Genomic DNA, 24675 nt, shown 5'->3' with positions numbered 1-24675 from the left:
CTCAATGCCCATCAATGATTCCCTCTCCTCATTGATGTTTCTTTCTCTCAGTCCTCTCTCTCCAAAATTAATAAAACCATATTTTTAAAAAAGATTTACTCAAAATAGATACAATTTTCAGTAGAACAAACACAAAAGCAAAGTACTGAAAAGTTATAACAATAGCTTCTCTTAATTTCCTGGAATCAGATAATTTTATGATCAGGCTGTCAAATTTTCAGGTTATCTGCTGCATTCATTTTCTCTCACCATAAACAAATATGAAATATTAGTGAAATTATTCTATGTAGCTTACACTGTCCTATTAATTTAAAAAAACACTGAAAAAGTTAAATTGAAAGATAACTATAGACCCAATGTAACCTAGCTCACTCCTAAGTACAGAAGCAAAAATTATAATATAGATCTTCTAGCTAGATATTAGTACTTGACCCCATGGGGCCAGCAAGTTATACCAGTTCTGAGAAGGAAGTTCCAAGAGCTTGAGAACCACAACACCAGCAACATAATAACAAGGGAGGTGCCTGACTTCCTATGTAAATTAACAACAGAATTAAGTGGCCTAATGCAACCGATGCAGTTTAACTATTTCAGACATGCTCAGTAATAAAAAAAAAAACACCCATGAAGAGTGAGGTAAATGTATTGTCAAAGAGGAGATAGTGTTGCAGAAATTGACACTTCCTGTTTACTAGTACCACTGTTTATCTGACTATAGTCTAGATCTAGGACTGATAGGTCATTTGTAGAGTAATGTGGAGTTTCCATTTTTTTCAAGGTTAAAAGAGATTTCCTACCCATAGACTCCCCTTTGTTTGACAAATGAGGGAACTGTGCTTCAGAGATTTTCATTGCTGCCTAAAATCATTGGATATTTAGAAGGAATAGAAATGTAAGTGTATACTAAAGAATTTATATTTGCATTTTTTAGCTTTCCTTAATAGTCTCCTTATAATTTATCAGTTAAGAATAAATTACTTAATAATGTATTTCACTTAAAACAACTCCAATTAATAGATTATATTTTATTATATGATAAAAAACAAAGGATTTAGAGAATAATGCAACTGTCACCTTCTTATACTGTCTGGAACAGAAAGAGAATGTGGTCCGTCAGGCCAGCCGAAGAGGCTGAACCAGGTCTGAACTGCATTTACAATCTTCTGAATGAAGTCATATGCCTTTGTTCCTGGATCAGGACAGAATTTCTTATTTTCCTCCTGCTTTTCCACTGATTTATCTCCTTTCTTCTTAGGCTTTTCACTTCTTGGGCTTTTCACTTTTCCAGGTGTTTCTTCTATTCCTAAAATTCACGTGTGTTTTTTTTTGCAAAAAGGGTTATTTGACCATAGAGTAAAATATTCTGTCAGCTATTGCAATTTGTAGGTCGACAAATAGATCCCATTCTACAAATTATTCTATGCAATCAAAGAAAGTCTGATCCAACTTACTGCTATCTATACTAATAAAAGGATAATATGCTAATTAGACTGGACGTCTTCTGGACAAAGCCACAGCTGCTGCGAGGGCTGAGGGCCGGCAGCTGTGGCGGCTGGGAGGGCTGAGGGCCAGCGGTGTAGGAGAGTCCTCGGCGCAGGCCAGTCCAGCGCCACGGCCCCTTCTGCAGAGGCAGCGGGAGAGGGGGCTGTGCGGTCCCGGTCCCAGTGCTGCTCCTTCTGCAGAGGCAGCCACAGAGGCAGCAGGATGGGCCTGGTCCCGGTGCCACGCCTCCGCAGAGGCTGGATGGGGTGCGACCTGCTGTGCTTTAACCTCCCACAGCCCTTCCCCTAGCTGGCCTGGCTCCAGATTGCCCCTCACCCACCAGTGGGTAGGGGGCAGGGCTAGCGCTAAGCAGGGAGGGTGGAGGGCTGGCAGCCGCGGTGGTGGCCAGCAGTAGCAACAGCAGCAGGGGGTGATGGGGTGGCACCTTCCCCTAATCGGCCTGGTCGCCTCACACAGAGGGAGGCCAGAGGCAGCAGCAGCTGCAGGGTAATGGGGGCGGCACCTTCCCCTGATCAGCCCAGTTGCCTCCTGCAGAGGGAGGTCAGACTGCAGCTTAGGCCCGCTCTCCCCTCCCCCCCCCCCAATCCCCCGTCAGTAGGACATCCCCTGAGGGCTCCCAGACTGTGAGAGGGGGCAGGCCGGGCTGAAGAACTCCCCCTCCCCAGTGCATGAATTTTCATGCACCGGGGCTCTAGTCTTAAAATAAAAAAGGAAAATCATTTATTTTTAAATTCCAACAGAAATACTTTAAAAATAGATGGATTACAATAAAAAACATTAAATTTTTTTCTTTCCATAACTGTATGGGAAAACACTCCTCAAAATGGAACCTTTCATTTTCAATTATATATGTAAAATATTTTAACAATTATTCGGTTTATTTGTTAGACAGAATTAAACCTTAGCTGAAAAACTTACAGAAACAAAATACCAGCTTTAGATTCAAAGTGACTTTCTATCCAAGTGAAGCCCACTTCAATAAGCCAAAACATTTTGAGTTAATTCTTGAGAAATTTTCAATAATATAAAATGGTATGATCATACTTAAAAAAAAAAACTGCCTATGTAAGGGCACAAACACAACTCATTCAAAAACCCCACAATAATTCATTTGGTTTGGTTCATTTAATAAAACAAAAAATTGTCAATACTACCCATATTCAGAGACAAGAATATTTAAATAGATAATTGCAAGTTTGCATATTTTTCTGTGCTCACCTCTTTCCAAGACAGGCAACATTAAATCCAAGCTAGGTAATTAGCAGACAAACCCCTAGTTCGACAGTTCCCAAACTGGGGACAGAGGGTACCTGGGATGCCATAGCAAATTCACAGGGGCTTTGCAGGATATTTAGCATCTCAATTAACATTTGTTGGCTATCACATATACTACTACTCAGAGGTTTTTGGACCAAACCACTTAATAAACGGAACTTCCTAGCACATCTTTTGGCCTGTGGGAAAATTGCTGAGCTACTAAGTGTACTGTGAAGCAAAAACATTAGAGAATCTCTTCTTGAGACCATTGGCGAGAGCTCCCAAAGCAGATGACCCACTTAGAACTAACGACAAATTCATGATTTTCTTCTTGTATTTCTTATTCCCTGATAAAAACCAAAGCTTTAAATCACATAATATTAAAGAGATCATGTTACAGAATGGCTCTGAGTGGTACACTATATATTTGCCACATACCGATGAAGAATCTCTTTGCAGGATCAATCTCCTCACATTTAGATGGAGCAGGAGAAGATAATCCATCTTTTTCATAGGGAAGCGAAACATGTTTTGAAATCTTCACAAGGCTGGGATCCTTATCTGCAAATGACACATTGCATCATAGTAAGCCAAACAAGCGTTTGGAAATTCATTATTGAATTTAATTTCAAATTACTGGACTTAAATATCATAATTTCATATATACAATACATAAATATGTATATATGTATATGTACATATACATATATATTATATATACACAGTACAAAATAAAAGAAATAAGCCTAAATGTCCATTATGTAAGATGTCAAATAAGATGTCAAATGTCCAAGATGTAAGATGTCAAATAAGAAAAAAATAACATAAAAGGTGATATGGTTGTCTGAATCAATAAACTTTGCTTGATAAGGAAATTATTATGGTATATCAATGATTTTGGAGAATAAACAATGCTCAACTTTAGCATAAACTAGGATATGCAAAACATTTAAGTGTTTTTACACCAAAAGTTTTGAAATTGTGATATATGGTGCTCAAAAACAAATATAAAGAAAGTGTGTCACTAACAAATGTAATTTCTTCCCAGTTATTTTTCTGAAATGAAATCACTGCTCCCTTACGAGCTGACACCATTTTGCACAGCCTTCAATATCTATTCCAGTTAGAGTTGCTGTATATATGATAGAATTTGCGACCATGGTAATCTGAACCCAATCAAAGGCAATGCTGACCAAGAAAAAAGCAGTGATGTGACTTACGGTAGATTATGTATGTATGTATGTATGTATGTATGTATGTATCTATCTAACTGTCTGTCCATCCATCCACATGTGTGTATGTATGTGTGTCTATAGATATATATATATATATTCATAATATAATTCTATCAGAAAAGCACAGCCTGTACAGTTACAAAGATCTAATTTGAAAGCTTGATACTATAACTCCTGAGCCGTATATTATACAAGTTCTCTGCAACATATGTTTTTATTCATAAAAAAAACCCAATGGTTCTGAGCTCATGAATCTGTTTTGAGAATTATTTTATGAGCAATAACACATACAAATATGCTAACATATACTATGTTCCTTCCACTTTTTCAGTACAAAGACAGTTTAGAATTTGCCAGAGAACCTTTATCCAGTAAGTGTGCATAACTCCAGAATGCTACACAACTATAAGCCACAGAAGTGAGTCTGAGGGAATTTAAGGATAGAATGAGTCATCGTGTATGCATTTGACAGTGTCTTTTCTACTTACCAACTCACTTATAAAAAGTTCCTACTTGGATACAAACCCACATCTGTACCCTTCAAATTATGTTAGTGATTCTTATAATAGTTTTTATTTAGCATATTAGCTCTAACAAGTAAATCATACTGCTTTACTTTTGGATATACTTAATATGTTTTAAGATTTCACCTTTACTGAACATAATGTACTCTAGAGCACTGTAGCTACTAAGTGTGAAGCCTCTGAGGTCTCACAAATTTGGTTAGTATTCCCTGGGGCAAGTTGCTCAACCTTTTATGAGTCATTTTCCTAATCTGTAAAGTGAGATTAATAAGAGTATTGAACTCAGAGTTGTTGAAAGGACTAAATGAAATAAATATAAGGCCTTTAGCAAAGCACCATATGCCTGAAAAGCACTAAATATTATTATAAATACAGAATATCCCCCAAAATGTATATAAACAATGTCGGTAGGTTCTATTACATTTTGAAAATGAAATGTATTTTAATAAACACTGCCTTTATAATTATTCAAAGTGTATATACATTTTTGGGACACCATATATTTATAAAGATACATTAGAAGATTTAAGAATCATGATATCTTTCTAGAATAATAATTACCCAAATAAATGCAGTATTTTAACCAATATACTTCATACTCAATCATCCTGCAAACACAAAGATATGATGTTTTTTCTTTTAAAGAGATAGCAATATTTTGTATAATAATTCTTCATTATTTTGGGGAAGATATTATTAAAAGAATAAAAGAGTAATAAAATAATAAGTTATAATAGCAATAATAATGAAATAATAATAATATTTCCAGGTACAGTGGGGCCTTGACTTAGGAGTGTCCCAACTAACGAGTTTTTCAAGATATGAGCCGTCTCTCAGCCGATTTTTTGCTTTGAGTTGCGAGCTAAAATTCGGGTTATGAGCCAGCTTCAGATCCCTCACCGCTAGTTGGCGCCGCGCACGTCACAGTGAACGCCAAAACATCAGGCCAGCATCACGTGTCTCACTCGTTCACTGTTGATTTGACATACGAGTAATTTGAGTTACGAGCTCCGTCACAGAACGAATTAAACTCGTAAGTCAAGGCCCCACTGTATTTATAGTCTCTGAGTCCTCAGAAAATCCTTTTGAAATAAGCACATATTTTTAGTACACTGCTTCTCCCTCACCATGCACATTTTGTTCAATACAGATGTTTTAGGATATGAGAATTAAAGATAAATACATATGGCAAGGCCTGGCCAGTGTTGCTCAGTGGTTGGGCATTGTTCCATGCACGAAGAGGTTGGCGGTTCTATTCCAGGTCAGGGCACATACCTGGGTTGCAGGCTTGATCCCTGGTATGGGATTGTGCAGGAGACAGGCAATGTTTTGCTCTCACATCGATGTTTCTCTCTCTTTCTCCCTCTCCCTTCCTCTCTCTCTAAAAGTCAATAAAATACTGGAAAAAAAATTTGGCAAAATGGTAGGTTAACTCACAAAATAGAATTTCCACCCAGGTCTATGCCTTCATCCATTGCTCCATCTATGGTGTGTTATCTAAAATGTCTGCCCAGTATATTAGAAAAATATAAAAAAGTAACATCAGGACTAGGAAGAGAGAGAAAATAGTCAATAGTAGAAACTGCTGCTGAATAGTGAAGGTACAACAGTGTAATGGATGAACACTTTCTTCCTCACCCCGGACATTTCCTTCCTGTTAAAGGAGCTGAGGTACTCTAAAAGCCTACTTTCCTTTGCTATTTTTTCTCCCTTTCCCTGAGAAATTGAGTGGTTCATCTGATTGGTAAGTTTGGAAAGACTAAATCAAGCATGTGTGGCCTGAATTCACCCTTTTCCCTTTGGGAATGAGCCAGTTCCCTGAGAGAATGTCATCTCCTTTCCTCCCAGTTGTCATCCTGCACACTCCCCCAAAGCAGCTAAGAGGAAGGTAGAAGTTGAAGGGCAGGAGTAAGCCAGGTTAGTTGATTAAGCAAGATCATCAATGGCCTAAGTCAGGAGAGAGTCTTGCCTCTGAGCTTTGTGACGAAGAGATAATGGGTTCTGATGCATGCATGGCATTTGGAAGTTCAGAGTGTTCCTGCCTGATGGTCTCTATTTCTTCTGTAAAGTCAGAGAAAAGGTCATTTCCTGTGACTGAGGAAGAACAGTATTGAGTGTTTCATAGAATGATAAACATTTGAAGAAGCAAGTGAAGAATATGAGAAAATTTGTTAAAAACACAGAAAAGACCTCCAACTCATTACTGAAACTTAAGGCCTTGACAATCTATTATACAGAGGGAATTTTTCCCATTCTCCATCCTTTCTCAACCCCTTAGATTTACTCCATCCATCATTCTCTTCTGTGCCTTGTATTTCACATCTCTCCCAGCTCAGCAGTTTCTCATCCAATTGTTTTTATATTTTCTCAACATTTCCTCTGCAGTAACTCCCAGTGAGTCTACTGACCACTCTCCTTCTTGCCGGAAGCCGGTCCATCCTTGCTGCTTGACACAGTCGCTGCAGGGAAAAAACATCTGTACAGTATATGTTTCAAGGGACCTGGCATATATGTCATACTGTTCTTAATATGTTTGCTCCCCTTCTTAGAGCTATGTGTTTTAACCAAGGTCACCTCTCCGAGAAAGCTTGTTTCCCCAGGTGGGGATTTTTTCCCTGGAGTCAGGGATTAACAGGACTAAGGAAGAGAATAAATCAGTGAAACCCCCCTAGTGTTACAGAAATACCATGTACTACTTATGAAGAACTTGGACTAAGACTGTTGGCAATAAATTTGGGACTTGTGGGGCCCACATCCCCAGGGGTCTGCCCACCAGGGAAAGCACCAAAGCCTATACCCCTGGAGACCCACCGACACAGGGCAGTCCCAGGGAAGGCAAGCAGCGAGGCTGGGAGGACATAACCTTTACTGGGTAGGATAATCTCCTTCAGTCACTTCCTTGTAGCTTATCAGTAGAGCAGTGACCTTGGAATAGCCCTTATAATGGAAAGGATTAAAATCAACTGGTATAAATACAGATGTAATAGGACAATAAAGACTGAACCTGACTGGAGAACCTGGCTAGAACCTGGCTAGAGAACCTGGCTGGAGAACCAACTATGCTGATCAACTGAATGCTGTCTCTGTGTCATTCCTTCTTCGCCGACTCCATCCACACCTTTGGGAACCACTGGACCTGCTGGGGTTGGACCCCAACACCTTCTCAGTCTGATTTTGCATCCCAACAATTGTTCCCTTTCCAAATCACTGATATTCAAAATCACAGATGGTTCCCACTATGAGAGAATAAACGGAGTAGTGGTGTGGCTCTGCCCATACAGTGCCTGCCTTATATCTCCTATCACACCCCAATGCTTTTGCTATATAGTCCTTTGCCTCAATCATCCTGTTCAAGATCATTATTTGTGAAGCTCTACACAAACGTCATCTCTTCTATAAAGTCACCCTAGACCCCCAACATCTGCATTAACCTCTGCACCACCCTCACATTCCTAATATTTCAATTCACTCATGCACTCAGCTCTTAATTCTATCCTGTTTGTATTAATTTATTTATGTACCCCTCACTAAATTGTCAACTTTTGGAATTAAGAGTCACTATCTGCCCTAGCCAGTTTGGCTCAGTGGATAGAGCATCAGCCTGTGGACCAAAGGGTCTCTGGTTTGATTCTGGTCAAGGGCACATAACTAGGTTGCAGGGTCCTCCCCGGCCTGGGCAGTGGTCAGGGCTCGTGCAGGAGGCTATCAGTTGATGTGTTTCTCTCACATCGATATTTCTCTCTGTCTATCCCTCTCTCTTCCACTCTCTCTAAAAATCAATGGAGCCCTAGCCTGTTTGGCTCAGTGGATAGAGTGTTGGCCTGCGGACCGAAAGGTCCCGGGTTCAATTCTGGTCAAGGGCACATGCCTGGGTTGTGGCCTCGATCCCTAGTGGGGGGCATGCAGGAGGCAGCCGATCAATGATTCTCTCTCATCATTGATGTTTCTATCTCTCTCTCCCTCTCCCTTCCTAAAATCAATAAAAAATATTTTTTTAAAAATCAGTGGAAAATATCCTCAAGTGAGGATAAAAAAAAGAGAAAGAGAGAAACACTGCCATATTCAACTCTCAATACTAAACCTGGCTCCTGGTAATAGCAGGAGTTTATTAAACATGCGTTAATTTTCATTTTTTTATTTTCTTTTTTAAAATATGTTTTTATTGATTTTTCTGAGAGAGGGGAAGGGAGAGGGAGAAAGAAAGAGAAACATCGATGTGTGAAACATTGATCATTTGCCTCCCCTATAGATCCCGACCAGGGACCTAACCTGCAACCGGGGCATATGCCCTGGCTGGGAATCGAACTGGTGACCTTTTGGTGTATGGGATGATGCCCAACCAATTAAGCCACAACAGCCAGGATAATATCTGTTAATATTTAAAGTCACTTTCCTTCTAGATGTTAGCCTTGTGTAACAAGAACCGATACAGTGATAGAGAGAAAACAGTCACATGCAACTTACCATTCCTTACAATAATGTTTTCCTCATCAATATGAAATGCCATATATGGGTAAGTAGTAAGAATGCAGCTTTCTGCTGTTGCAATAACTGGAAGTGAAAACCTAAAAATGAAAATATTGCATTTCAATAAAATAAAATGTCCAGATGCAGTAAATGCACTAAAATACTTTAAATATCCTGGATACCTTTAAGAGTCAAGACATGAATCAGTTATTATTTTTCTTTCCACCTACTTTGCTTTTCTTAACCACCTACCATACCTATTTTAATGGTTTAAATTTTTTTTTACTTTTAAGCTTCTAACAGAGAAGGTAAAGTTCATGTCTAGTGTGCTCTACAACACAGCCGGTAACTATTCAGGTTCATAATGAGATTCAAGAAATGTTAAGAGTTGAAGGAGCCTAAGAGTTCATTTACATAACTTCTTCTTCTATAACATCCCTGACAAATGGTGTCTAGTCTCAGATGACACTAGTAGGGAGACACTACTAGAGTGACACTCACGACTCGGAGACGACCCATTTTCTATCTGGAGAGCTGTAGCTGGAGACATTCTGTTTCCGAACAACAAGGAACAAAATCTACCATCTAACTCGCATTACATTTCTTCAAATATTTAAACACAGTATATCTTCTCTAAGGTTTCTCTTCGTAAGATTGCCAACATTTAGAATGGTCAAGGATTATTTCAACTGCAATGTCGCCAAATAGTTCTCAAACTGTTCAACTTGTTTAGATGAATTTTTGTTTTGTGTTTGTCCTACTTTAACTGTGTCTGATAACTGAAACAATACTGCAAAAGTTATTAAACCAGTGGAGAGTACTATTACCTTCTATAACCTGCACTCTAGTTTATGAAAGCATTGTGAAAGTGCCTTATTATTTTTACCAGCCACAAAACACTCAGGGTATATTAGGCCTAACTTATGTAACAACTCTATCTTGTACAACTGATTTTCCATAGAAGTACTATATTTAATACCTTACCACTGTTACATTGCCTTATTGGTTTCAGTTCTGCATTACAATAGTATATCAAGATAATTTTATACTTGAATCAGTCATGTACACACACACACACACACACACACACACACACGCATACACACATATCACACACCATATATCTTCCTCCACATCCGAACAGCCATCACTGCCTGAGTCCTATTTGATCATTCTCCACACTACTGGATTCTAGATATGAATCTACTATATGCTAGAAAAGGTAAAACCAACAGAAATCTAAGTTAGAAAAGAAGTCAAGTAAGAACATTATGTCTGCAGTAGAGAATAACCAATAAAATGCAAATTATATTTTTACAAACCATAATTTTTATATTGAATCGCATGTTGACCACATATAATTCATTAAATAAGGTGTGCAAAGTCTCATCATTCATCTCTCTGGTCATTAGCTGGTGAAGAATTAATACTCTAATTACACATCTCTAATTCTGTCGCTATTAATAGTGAAGATTTAAGAGACTCTTTGCTTGTCATCCCAAATCACTTTAGGGATGAAACTTTGAAGCTTCATGTTAATTCTATGTGATGAATGGCCTGGTAATTACAGTATTTTATCATTTTCCAACAGTGTATGAAGTACAGTGATGGCCTGTCAACAATATGTCAAACACCATGAGAAATATTATGATATTATTTATATCTTTCTCATTTTAACCTAGGCTCTCCTCCCTGGCTGTACTATATAAAGGCAGATCTTACATTCTAAAAGCAGTGCTATTGAACATGGTTTGAATTCATAGAGAGTTAAGCACAGCAAAAAGAAGGGGCAGGGCTGCAGGATATGGCATTGGAAGCTTGTCTCTTTAGCCTTAATATGCTTTTCTGTTCAAACCTTTCTCCACAAAACAGCTAGAAAATTATAAAATTACATGTTGGAAAAACTGGCAGTGGCTATGAAGAATTGCAGAAGAGCTTATAGCTGACACTACTTTGGATTAATGATCTAGATTTCTATTTACAGGACTGAAAAAAGTGAGAAATGGAAGAAAAAAATATCTGGGTCAACCCTTTGAAAGTGCTTCTCATTGTAAAAACCCATCATCTCCACCATCACTAGCAAAAACAAGTGCTTATGGCCATCCACACAGTATTTATTTTTTTAAAATATATTTTATTGATTTTTTACAGAGAGGAAGGGAGAGGGATAGAGAGTCAGAAACATCGATGAAAGAGAAACATCGATCAGCTGCCTCCTGCACACTCCCTACTGGGGATGTGCCTGCAACCAAGGTACATGCCCTTGACCGGAATCGAACCTGGGACCTTTAAGTCCGCAGGCCAATGCTCTATCCACTAAGCCAAACCAGTTAGGGATCCACACAGTATTTAAATAGAGACTTACAAATCCTATATAATAAAACCCTAATATGCAAACAGACCGAACAGCAGAATGACCGGCGGGATGACCGATCGCTATGATGTGCACTGACCACCAGGGGGGAAAAGCTCAGTGCAGGAACTGCCCCCTGGTGGTCAGTGCGCTCCCACAGGAGGAGGGCCACTCAGCCAGAAGCTGGGCCATGGCTGGCTGGGGCGGTGGCGGGAGTCTCTCCCGCCTCTGCGGCAGCACTAAGGAGCAGCGAGCAGGTGGGCAGTAAGGAGTGAGGGGTCTCGGACTGTGAGAGGGATCCCAAACTGTGACAGGGATGTCTGCTGCCTAAGTCAGCAGGTGGACATCCCCCGAGGGGTCCCAGACTGCGAGAGGATGCAGGCTGGGCTGAGGGACGCCCCCCCCCCCCTCGCAGTGCACAAATTTCATGCACTGGGCCTCTAGTAATAGAATAACTTGGATGATTGTATTTGTTTTAGGGGATTTTATTACACAAAACAAACATACTTGGGGAAGCTTTCCAAAGCAGCTAATCCACACCTATTCACAATGTTTCTCAATTCAATAATTGCTAGCAAAATAATTCTCATGTAACTTTACACACAAAAGGTTAAATTGAAATGTTTATTTAAATACTGAATGTTTACTATAGCTAGCACTTTTATGGAAGTTAGGTCAATCAATGGAATTTAATCTACTGCTGTAATGTGTATTTGTGACAATCGAGGGCATCCATGATGTGGCCAGACAAGAATATCTCTATCTCAAGTGAGGACATCAAATGTCATTTTGTTAATCAGCAATAAAGTTACAGAGTTTTATTTATTTTTAATAGATCAAAATAGACTGAAAACATTCCTCATGATACTGTGATTCTCACCCATTTGTTTTTCAATATTCTTTCTTGAGTGGACGGAAAAGGAGTCAAGTTATAGCTGCTTTTGTGGGCATTGCAATAACCCATAATATGTTATCTGCAGTCCATAAAGACACAGTTACTTATGAACATTAATAATTCTGGCAAATATGTGGCTATTAACCAATTTAGTGACCTTTAAAAGAGTTTAGGCTTGATCGAAATGTGCATAAATCCACAGACATATGTTTCACATGTGAATGTATTTCATTGATTTGTATCACAGCAAAGAAAGGTAAGGGCAGAGAAATCTTCCTTAGACACATGAGAAATCGATAGTCATCAAGTCTAGAATATATGTCCATTGCACATTATTTTATACACATATCAATTCTTTTTACAAGAAACATCTCATTTTTAGTCTGCCCAACAACCTGGAAATAATTCTGTAATCAATGTAAACCATTTTTTAAATCTTAAAATCTCACTTTACGGGCTCTTTCACAATTTTAAATCACTAATGCTGCTTAATATGTGTGTGTGTGGAAATTATATATATATAATTTTTAACTCAGCATTCTTATGAGGAAATACTATAGTTGTTAGCACAGTTTAAAGTAGGGTTTCCAGGGAGGAATTGCAGTAGCCGACTGCGTGGGCATGTAACTTTAAGAGCTCTGTGAGGACCAGCCTTCAGGCAGGTGCCTGGAGAGATTGGGGGTGAAGAGAAGAAAAAGGAGGAAAAGCCCTAGCTGGATTGGCTCAGTGGATAGAGTGTCAGCCTATGGACTGAAAGGTCCCAGGTTTGATTCCAGTTGAGGGCACATGCCCAGGGTTACAGGCTCGATCCCCAGTAGGGGGCGTGCAAGAGGCAGTCAATCGATGATTCTCTCTCATCATTGATGTTTCTATCTTTCCCTCTCTCTTCCTCTCTGAATTCAATAGAAATATTTTTTAAAAAAAAAAAAAAGAAAAATGAGGAAAAGAGAGAAATCACATCACCGATTGTTAACTTTTCTTTTTTTGCAACCTGCTATTATTTTAATAATCTCAGAAGACAGGGTAAATATTATCTTGGAATTCCCTTTCTGTGCTTTTGCAGTTTCTTTACAAATTTTAAACACCCCCATTTCGCTACAAGTGAATGAGCAAATCACAATTATTAGTATTATTTTGTATATAGTTAATTATGATTCACGGGTATCATATGTTTTGGTTAAATATAAATAAACATTCTACTTTGGAAAAGACAGTGCTACAATCCTGAGACTTGGTTTAAAAGATCTACCATGAAAATAATGTTCTTCATAGAATGAAGGTATCTTTATAGCCTTCCATGGGGCTAGGTAAGGAATAAGGAACAGATGCTTATGTCAGAACAAAGCATGGCCCCTTAAGAATTCTACTCCCCGCTCACTACCTATTCTACCTATACATACAATACCAAGAAAGGTGGAAAAATACATTGTGTTATGAAAAAGCCAGTCCCCCAAAATACAACAAATGTTTTGGGCCAATATTCTAACACTGCCTTCAGTTATGATCATTAGATGATTATTAAAATACTCTTGAGATTTCCCTTTCAGTGGCCACAATGCTAAAATTCTAGATGGCTCATTTGCAGCAGGTCTGTGCTAAGAATGGTCTCCAAAAGATGAATACATCCTAAATACTGCTCTCCTTAATATATAAGGGGAGCTTTGAATACCTCAAAAGTTGCTTCTAGCTCAGGGGTGGGCAAACTTTTTGACTCGAGGGCCACAACGGGTTCTTAAACTGGACCGGAGGGCCGGAACAAAAGCATGGATGGAGTGTTTGTGTGAACTAATATAAATTCAAAGTAAACATCATTACATAAAAGGGTACGGTCTTTTTTTTTTTTAATTTTATTCATTTCAAACGGGCTGGATCCGGCCCACGGGCCGTAGTTTGCCCACGGCTGTTCTAGCTATATGGCAGTGTCCCTTAGAGGTTCTTGACTCACGTTACTTATTTTCAAACTAGAGGCCCGGTGACGAAATTCCTGCACAGGTAGGGTCCCTAGGGTGATGGGGTGCGGCTGGCACCCGCCTTGGCTGGCCTGATGCTGCCCACTTGCCGGCCCCGCCCCCTGCTGCCGCCGCTGGTCTGGGCCTGCAGGCTGGGGGCAGCTCCTGCGTTGAGCATCTGCCCCCGGGTGGTCAGTGCGCGTCATAGCGACTGGTCGTTCTGCCGTTCGGTTGATTTGCATATTAGGGTTTTATTACATAGGATATCCTAAAAAGACTCATAAAGAACAGATATTAATTTACATTAGAGTTACTAAGGTCGTGTTGCCAATCTGAATACTCTAGCACACACATGGTTGGACTCTGGGTCTGATTCATGTTCTGCTAATCTCCATTACGTTGTATGGGTTCCTACCCTTCCCAAAATAGTATGGTGTCTGGAAGGAGCATATTAAAAATACTTTTAAAAATAATAGAAATAGCCCAGCCAGTCTATGGTTGAGTGTCAACCTATGAACCAGGAGGTCAGGGTTCAATTCCCACATCAGGACACATGCCTGCGTTGTGTACTCGATCCCTGGTGGGGAGCATGCAAGAGGCGGCCGATCAATGATTCTCCTTCATCATTGATGTTTCTCTCTCCCTCTCATTTCCTCTCTCTGAAATCAATAAAAATCATTTTAAAAAAAATAATAATAGAAACAGACCCCAATTTGAGTACCCTACACAATTATGTACTGAGAAAAACATTTCTCTTCATTTTGTTTTTAGGTATTAAATTCTTTTAAAAATAATATTTCAATTTAAGTGCTTGCCCTATTAATTTAATGAGAGTAAGCATAGTATGTTTTATTATGTATCAAAATGTTTTTGAATCCATAACAAGGTTGATAAATGCTACCCTATATAGAAAACAGTGATATAATTCTTAAACAATAAATCTACTTGCTTTTCCTTTGCTTTGCTTTAACTCTCATTCTTATGCTTTAAATTCACTAATCAAGAGTCAACATGTGAAACCCTAGGTATCCCACCCTTGACCCCAATAAAGAAAGAAACCCAGGCGCTCTCTTTCTCTCTCTCTCTCTCTCTCTCTCTCTCTCTCTCTCTCTGCAACCTCACTGTGCAGCTCCAGGTGGCCTCAGGCTTGTCTTTTACCCTCCTGGACTTTCAGTAATAAACCTTGCTTTTCAAAGTTCCCCATAGCTGTTATTGAGGTGCATTTTGCAATCATAACAAAAACTGCAAGGGCCAGTCCAGACATAACAATGGCTCTGAAAGGGAAAATATCTTTGGGGCTGTCACAAGTAGTATAGCCCAGGTGAGTGTCCCAGGCATTTCTCAGCAATAGCATCACTATATATAGGCTGAGACCCACCCAAAACAAAATAGTGTAGGATTCTTAGAACTCTGGCTATGATAGGCATTAACCCTTTAGTTACTAGATTCTGAGTGGGTTTAAGGTCCAGAAGGAGTGCTTGAGGCAGGTCAGGCAACAGGTCTGAGGACTGAGTATAGTGGCTGGTTATCAATTGGCAAAGAAAACCTCAGAGGAAGGTAAAGGAGGGTGGGGATAAGGTGAAGAGATCAACCAAAGGACTTGTATACATGCATATAAGCCTAACCAATGGGCACAGACACCAGGGGGCGGGCAATGGGGGGATAAGGACACATATGTAATACCTTAATCAATAAAGAAAATAAATTTTAAAAAAGAAATATTTCAAGATTGTATACCCTGGCAAGGATATAGCACTGTGTGGCAGCTAATGAGCAGCCCTGACTTTAGTTCACCCTCATCTACCAAACATGCCTGTACTATTCTTACTGTACACTTCTAATTGATCTCTCATTTAGAACATAGAGTGTAGTTTAACTTGCATTAAAACATCAAAATCTTCCTATTCATAGTGGATTATATGCTATATAACACATCAAAACTTAAAAGTAATTTCATTGTTTTCTTACCAAACCGACCATGTTATAGTAATAAAATCCTAGGACTTGAACAGTTAAAGGGAAGCAAAGTTATGTGATAGAGATAATGGGACTTGATCTCAAATCTAGGTTCTTTCACTCTATAGTTGGTGAGAGTCCAAAAGACAAAAAAAACACAGTAGTACTTCAATTTAATCTGCTGTAAATTTGGAATTATACTTTACAATGTAAACCTCTTAACTGGATTAAGTAAGATAAAATATCAGTAAACTAAACCAAACCTATTCTAAAAGAAAGTTGGATATACAGTCCAAGGATCCTCACAGCAACAATTTTCTTTCTTTTTTAAAAATATATTTTTATTTATTTCAGAGAGGAAGAGAGAGGGAGAGACAGAAACATCAATGATGAGAGAATCATTCATTGGCTGCCTCCTGCACACCCCACACTGGGGATCAAGCCCACAACCCGGGCATGTGCCCTTGACCAGAATCGAACCCGGGACCCTTCAGTCCGCAGGCTGATGCTCTATCCACTGAGCCAAACTGGCTAGGATATTTTTCTAGTAGTTATATTTCCTGCCAAATATTTCACAGTGTTCCACTGTTTAATCTATTCCCTTTTGATGGTATTTTCCCTTACCTTATTTAGTCTTTTTAGGTCCAGTGTTTCACAAACTTTACTGTGCACCAAATCACCTGGGAATAGTTTTAAAATCCAGATGCTACTGATTCCTTAGATTGGGACTGGGACTGGAAATTCTGCCTTTCAAACATGCTCAAAGTCTGTGCCCGGGCTAGCAACCTCAGCACTGAATAGGAACTTGTTAGATTTGCAAAAGTGCAGGTCCTACCCAGGATTTACTCATCCAAGAACTCTGGGGGTGTGGCTTGGAATCTGTTGCAACCAGCCTTCCAGGTGAGTCCTCTGCAGGGGAAAGTTTAAGAACCACTGTTCTAGAGCCAGGGTTCTCAACACTGTGTTCCCATTTGAATCAAACAAGGAGCTTTTCAAATTTGCAATGCCTACCTCGGTCACCCTTCAGACAAATTATATCCTAGTCCAGTGGTCAGCAAACTCATTACTCAACAGAGCCAAATATCAACAGTACAACGATTGAAATTTGAGAGCCACATTTTTTAAACTTAAACTATATAGGTAGGTACATTGTTACTAACTTAATTAGGGTATTCCTAAGGCTTAGGAAGAGCCACACTCAAGGGGCCAAAGAGCCGCATGTGGCTCGCGAGCCGCAGTTTGCCAACCACTGTACCTAGTCTATGGATTGGACTGAGGCATGTGTATGTTTTAACATTCCCAAGTAATTTCAGTATAGAGCCACAAGAACCACAGCTCTAAAGAGAAAGCAGCTGATATTTGAATAGCACCCCATATCTATTTGATAAATGAGTCATTTGGATTTCTTTCATTTCACTTAAATTTTAATTTCCAATTACTCATGTTAGCTCTCTTATGAAACAGCGGATTTTTTCATTTGTTGTAAAGTTATTCAAATTAAATTTGAGTACTAAAAACCTAGATAAGATATAAATGGTTTTGAGTATAATGGATATGTGTTAAATACTTGTGAACTGAAAAAAAAATGTATGGAGGATCTCAGAGCTTTGGAATGCCACATTCCTAATATGCACTCTCAATTTTGTTTGCAGCTTGACAGAGGCACTGTTAACTCAAGCTAACCTCCTGATAACCTTAAACATGCAGTTGAAATCAACTCATTGGAAAATATTAAACTATCTTTAGCAATCTTCGAATTTCTATGAAATAAATCAACCAAAGCCATAACTTTCATATTTTTGCAAGGTCCAGGTAAAGTACTAGTCAGATAGTAAACATAAAGCAAGAGCAAGTGGCAAGACTTCATTCTCATAATTACAAGTTCCTTCAAGATATAATATTTTATTCTCTTCAACCTAGAGTGAAAAATGCGATACAAAATAGGGGATTACAACACTTTGGCAACTCTTAATCAATAGATCCATGTCTAACATGGAATCTTCATTAATATGTGTGATCTCTGTGTGAATTCCCACATAATATACATATGTAAACATAAAAACACATATCAACTCTGAAACACAATGTAAATGATTTGGAGATTATCAAAAGCAATCACTCCCTCATGACAACGGAATTCCTGCCCCTACATTGTAACCTTATATACCAAAAAATAAAAATAAGAAAAGTCAGAAAGAAAAAAACTGTTGAATAAAGCCACAAAACCGTAATTTAACCTAGAATAGAGGTTGTTTCATAAAGCAGCAATGAGAGGAATTATATTTTACTATTGTATTCCTTGACTTCCTCAAAAACCATTCTTCATATTATTTCAACTATTTTATTAACACAAAAATCCCTCATAAACCATCCATGTTTAAATTAAGATATATTTTGGCCCTCACCGGTTTGGCTCAGTGGATAGAGCGTCGGCCTGCGGACTGAAGGGTCCCAGGTTCGATTCCGGTCAAGGGCAAGTACCTTGGTTGTGGGCATATCCCCAGTAGGGGGTGTGCAGGAGGCAGCTGATCGATGTTTCTCTCTCATCGATGTTTCTAACTCTCTATCCCTCTCCCTTCCTCTCTGTAAAAAAATCAATAAAATATATTTTTTTAAAAAAAGATATATTTTGTTTCAATAATAAGTACATTTCTTAAATTTTTGTAGGAAAAGAAAATATCTTAATTTTTTATAAGAAAAATGCCCTGACCGGATTGGCTCAGTGGATAAAGCCTTGGCCTGAAGACTGAAGGGTCCCAGGTTCGATTCTGGTCAAGGGCATATACCTTGGTTGCGGGCACATCCCCAATGGGGGGTGTGCAGGAGGCAGCTAATCAATGTCTCTCTCTCATCGATGTTTCTGACTCTCTATCCCTCTCCCTTCCTCTCTGTAAAAAATCAATAAAAATTTAAAAAAAAGAAATATGCATTTTCCACTTTGAAATCTTATTGATGTGAAATGTATAATTTCAAAAAAGTACTTTAGCAGTTGTTTTGTTACTGGATTTCGTTTTAATACATTGATTTGAAGCCTTTTGCAAACAATATTAATTTAAAACATCTAAAAGAGTTGTATATCTTATAAGTACTTATATATAATCAATTTATTTTTAAGTAAAAATCGTCTTCTGTAGGTTTGACTGGCAGTAGTTGTAACAGGCTTTTTTAGTGAAACTATAAACATTCACTTATTTATGCTGTATCATGGAGATAATTTATGAGTTTTTGTCTCATCGATAAACTAATCTACACTAATAGACAAAGATGCTAATTGACTGTACCTTCGCTACGCCCATCAGCCAATCAGAAGAGTATGCAAATTAACCCAACAAAGATGGCCGTTAAATTTGCATACTGCAGGTGGGGCAGGACAGCGCTCCCAAGGGGTCCCAGACCGTGAGAGGGCACAGGTCGGGCTGAGGGACACCCAACCCCCCCCCCGCCAGTGAACAAATTTTTGTGCACCAGGCCTCTAGTATATCCATAAAAATAAAAAAATAACCCAGTTTTTTGGGGGTAGATTTTAATTACTACCATTACTATATGTCAAACATAGAATCTTCATTAATATGTGTGTGTGTGTATGTATGAGTGTGTGAGAAAAAGACAGACAGACATGCAAAGGAGCAGAAGAGAAAAATATACCATTCCTTTTTCTTATTCTTTGGAAAGTTTGTATATGACATATGACAGTGTTACTCTCAAAAAAGTATAGCTACAGTAAATTTTTCCAAATGATTCTAAACAATATAAATAATGTTAAAATAAGGTGACTAAGTGCCTAATCTTTGGAAAAAAAACTTCAGTTCAAATTCCTGGCTCCTCCACTTAACATCTGAGTGAACTTGGACAAACTGTATCATACTATGAGCCTTAGATTCCTTTTCTGTAACATAGAGATGAAGATCTAAAAACATCCACCTTTCAGGCTGCCTTGTGGATTACATGATATCTAGACTAGGACTGAGGACCTGACCTGTGTTAAGTAATAGCTGTTTACCTCCTGCTTCCTGTATTTATCCAAGCTTTCATTTCCATAATCAACCCTGGTCTCCCCCTATGCCTCATGGACACCGAAGCAAAACATGCAAAACTGTCATCATCTCCTACTGCTGTCCTTTCAATGTCATCTCTCAGTCCTGCACTGCCGGTAACTATCAAACCCCAAAATTATCTTGCAAAAATGAGACTTCTTCAGCCTACAAACCTAGTTTTGTTTTTGTTTTTGTTTCTGTTTTTGTTTGTTTGTTTTTTACCACTTGTAATACTCTGCCCATATCAATAACCCTCTTCAGATTTGGGGGGAATTGTAAAACATAAGCAGGGTATGCAAGCACGAGCTGAGGGCACATGAGTGTAGAGCGGACCATTATCAATGGCATCAGACATATTAGCAGGTACAATAGTGACTATAATTTATAGTTTGTGCCAGTTCAGCCAATCCAAATATGACAAAGTCTAAAGAAGGAAACAAAATTAAAAGCCAAACATGTTAATCCCCAAGGGACCTGCAGTATGAAATGGCCATATATAAGAAAAAGAAAGCAAAGGAATGAGTGTTTTATTCTTTACTGAACCAATGCACTTCCATATGGACAAAGGGATGCAAAAAAAAGGTTTCCATTGAGGATAAACACTGGCCAACATAATTTGTCCTTTCAGATTTTACTCAGAAGCCTATGCAGCCTTCCCAGATTCTCCTACCACCCAGGACATTATTAGTCATTCCTTTTGTGTTACATACTCAATTTACTTCTATGGGCACCAAATCTATAATAATAAAAGTGTGATATGCTAATTAGACCGGACAGCCAAACGACCTTCCAGACATCATTCCGGACAAAGCCATGGCAGCGGGGGCCAAGGCAGAGGTGGTTAGGGGCAATCAGGCAGGTGGGTGAGCAGTGAGGGGTGACCAGACAGACAGGCAAAGTGGTTAGGGGCAATCAGGCAGGCAAGCAGAGTGGTTAGGAGCGATCAGGCAGGCAGGCGAGCAGTTAGAGGCAATGAGACAGGCATGCAGGAGAGTGGTTGGGGTGATCAGCAGGCAGGCAGAGCAGTTAGGGGCGATCAGGCAGGCAGGCAAGCTGTTAGGGGTGATCAGGCAGGCAGACAGGCAGAGGGGTTAGGGGAGATCAGGCAGGCAGGCAGAGTTGTTAGGGGTGATCAAGCAGGCAGGCAGAGTGGTTAGGGGCAATCAGACAGGCAGGCAGGTGAGCAGTTAGGAGCCAGTGGTCCCAGATTGCACAAGGATCAGGCCTAAACCAAATCAGCAGTTGGACATCCCCTGAGGGGTCCCGGATTGCAAGAAGGTGCAGGCCGGGCTGAGGGACCCCACCCCCATGCACAAATTTTATGCACCAGGCCTCTAGTAGTTTATAAAAAACTTGGTTAAAGTCTACCTTCCCTACTACACTGACCTTCATCAAAGAAGGGCCCCTTTCTATTTCATCTTTGCTTACCCAAATCTTGAGCAGAGCACACAAGTATTACCGACAATGAAAGATTCCTTCCAAAGAAAACTTCTGAGGTAAAAGGAAAGCAGTTGAGGAATTTCTTGTTAAAAGATCTCATTTATCTCAATGGGATCAGAGGTGGAGTGTCTAGAAAGGGAAAGGCAATGGCAGCTTTGGGGAGTTCAGAGAAGGAAGCTCTGATTATACACTGTGGGGAAACTAAATAAGGAGTTAAAAAGGCAGCAATAAAATAATTTGCCTGTATTAAGGTTCTGAAAAGTGCTCATGATTTGTTGCCTTTTTCAACTGGGTGCATGGAAAAACCTTTCGTAGCTCATCTATGATTTTCAAAGTTTCTAAATTAGTTCCAATAGCTCTACTTTATCCTAAACCTGCTGAGGGTTGAAATGGACTTTAGTGGAAAGTAAAGTAATATGGGTGGGAAATTCAGGAAAGAGCAAACAAGTCTTGAGGCTAAAAGGAAACAAAATGACAAAGAGATAAGACAAGAAAATCATCAAATACAACACCCCTCTACCTCCTGGAGACTGTTTCAGGTCTCCATCCCATTTGCTGACCAGACCTCAAGACATTGGCACAGTAAAGTCCATTCATGCCTATCTAAGAGGCATTTATACCCCTGTCTCAGAAGCCATCTAGCTCACACAGTATTTAGGGGAAACTATTTCCTTCCCACCATGTTAATGTGGCCTGAGTCTTCATTAGATTTAAGAAATTCACGGATTTGTATTGGTGAGCTCCATGGTATACCTTACATAGTACTTAAGGCAAAGTGTGAATTTAAGAACTAGAGCAAACTGAAGTTAAACTTTTATGAACAAGGTTAGTAATATAAAAAAAGGATACAATGCTTCCTAGGACAGTGTCACAGAGTAAGTGCTTTATAGGAGCCTAAAGCACCGCAATTAATTGTCTTTTAATGTCAACAAAAGATTGACTATTAGCATCAAAAGAGAAAAATTGGAGTCAGAGAGGTGTAAATTAGAAGATTTTATCTATCAACGTATGCAAGAAAGAGACATGGAAGCTGGAGTTCCGGATACAGTCATACTTCACCTTGGATAAAACATCACGTTAAGATCTGTTTCCCTCCCTTCTAAATCCTAATAAATCAATTATTTGATTAGAAATGAATATACTATATGTGATATAATACAGTATATTATAGACTACTAGTGGCCTGGTGCATGAATTTATGCATGGGTGGGGTCTTCCTGGCCTGCCCCGATTGGGGTCAATTGGGGCTGGCCGGCTGAGGGGAGGTGCTGCGGAACATTGGTTGGCCAGCCTCGCCCCATCAGGCTGGTTGGCCGACCGCAGTGCACATCATAGCGACCAGTCATTCCGGTTGTTCCAATCATTCCAGTCGCTTGGCTTTTATACATATAGTATATATAGATAATGGTAATATATTACTAGAGGCCCGAAGCATGAAATTTGTGCAAGAGTAGACCTTTCTTCCCCCAGATGCTGGCACTGGCTTCCCTCTGGCACTCGGGACCCAGGCTTCCCTCACAGCCCTGGCTTTGTCCAGAAGGTTGTCCGGAAGAACGTCTGGTTTAATTAGAATATTACCCTTTTATTATTATAGATATATATACTATATATGTATAGTAATATACTATCTATAATATAAAAGGTTAATATGCTAATTAGACCGGGAGACCTTCTAGATGTCCTTCCAGAAAAGCCATGGTGGCAGGGCTGAGGCACAGGCAGTGAGGGGCAATCAGTTGGACATCTCTCAAGGGGTCCCATATTGGAGAGGGTGCAGGCTGGGCTGAGGGACACCCCCCGTGCATGAATTTCGTACACCAGGCCACTAGTCTATACAGTGGGGCCTTGACTTATGAGTTTAATTCATTCCGAGACTGAGCTTGTTAAGGAGCTTGTTAAGGAGCTCGTTAACTCAAATACTCTATCAACTCAAAGCAAAAAATCAGCGGAGAGACAGCTGGTATCTCAAAAAATTCGTTAGTCGGGACACTCGTAAGTCAAGGCCCCACTGTACTAATAAAAGGGTAATATGCTAATTAGACTGGGTGACCGGCCATCTTCCGGACATCCGACTTCCTTCCGGACAAAGCCACAGTGGTGGGGGCCGAGGCAGAGGTGGTTAGGGGCAATCAGGCCGGCAGGGGAGGGCAGTGGGGGCGATCAGGCCAGCAGGGAAGAGCAGTTGGGGGCCATCAAGCCGGCAGAGGAGCAGTTAAGTGGCAATCTGGTAGGCAGGCAGGCAAGTGGTTAGGTGTCAGCAGTCCCAGGGATCGGGCCTAAACCGGCAGTTGGACATCCCCTGAGGGCTCCTGGACTGTGAGAGGGTGCAGGCTGGGCTCAGGGACACCAATCCCCATGCACGAATGTCATGCACCAGGCCTCTAATCCTATATAATAAAAGCCCAATATGCTAAGTGTCCGACCATATGTTCAACTGTTCGACCAGTTGCTATGATGCGCACTGACCACCAGGGGGCACTCTGACTGGTAGGTTAGCTCTCTGCTGGGATCCAGCCGATTGGGACTGGGAGAGACAGGCCGGCCATGCCCTAATGCCCTCCCTCGGTCTCTCCCTGGCCCAGACCGTGCACCCGTGGGGTCCCTCAGCCTAGCCTGCACCCTCTTGCTATCCAGAACCCCTTGGGGGATATAGGACAACTGGGTGTGGCCTGATCGCCGCAAGCCAGGCCGAGGGACCTCACTGGTGCACAAATCAGTGCACTGGTATACTAATCCTATCTAATAAAGAGGGTATACACTAATTGACCTTCATGCCGTCACAAAAATGGTGGCGGCCACAGCCAATAAGGAGGGAATATGCTAATTGACTCCCCCCCTCAAAGATGGCGGTGCCCACAGCCAATAAGGAGGGAATATGCTAATTGACTCCCCCCCTCAAAGATGGCGGTGCCCACAGCCAATAAGGAGGGAATATGCTAATTGACTCCCCCCCTCAAAGATGGCGGTGCCCACAGCCAATAAGGAGGGAATATGCTAATTGACTCCCCCCCTCAAAGATGGCGGTGCCCACAGCCAATAAGGAGGGAATATGCTAATTGACT

The 24675-nt window shown here is 40.1% G+C and overlaps 1 protein-coding gene across 1 annotated transcript in view; it reads right to left on the bottom strand.

Moving 5' to 3' along the window:
- The window catches only part of CFAP47 (cilia and flagella associated protein 47), a 429694-nt gene that overhangs the window by 254179 nt on the left and 150840 nt on the right, over nucleotides 1–24675 (bottom strand). The window contains 3 exon segments of the mRNA XM_014549721.1: nucleotides 1075–1303; nucleotides 3199–3321; nucleotides 8984–9084. Coding sequence (XP_014405207.1) covers nucleotides 1075–1303; nucleotides 3199–3321; nucleotides 8984–9084 — 453 coding nt within the window.

This window comes from Myotis brandtii, unplaced genomic scaffold (assembly GCF_000412655.1).
Source record: "Myotis brandtii unplaced genomic scaffold, ASM41265v1 scaffold568, whole genome shotgun sequence".
NCBI classification, from domain to species: Eukaryota; Metazoa; Chordata; class Mammalia; order Chiroptera; family Vespertilionidae; genus Myotis; species Myotis brandtii.
The sequence above is the reverse complement of the archived record's forward strand: the minus strand, read 5'-3'. Positions and strand labels throughout refer to the sequence as shown.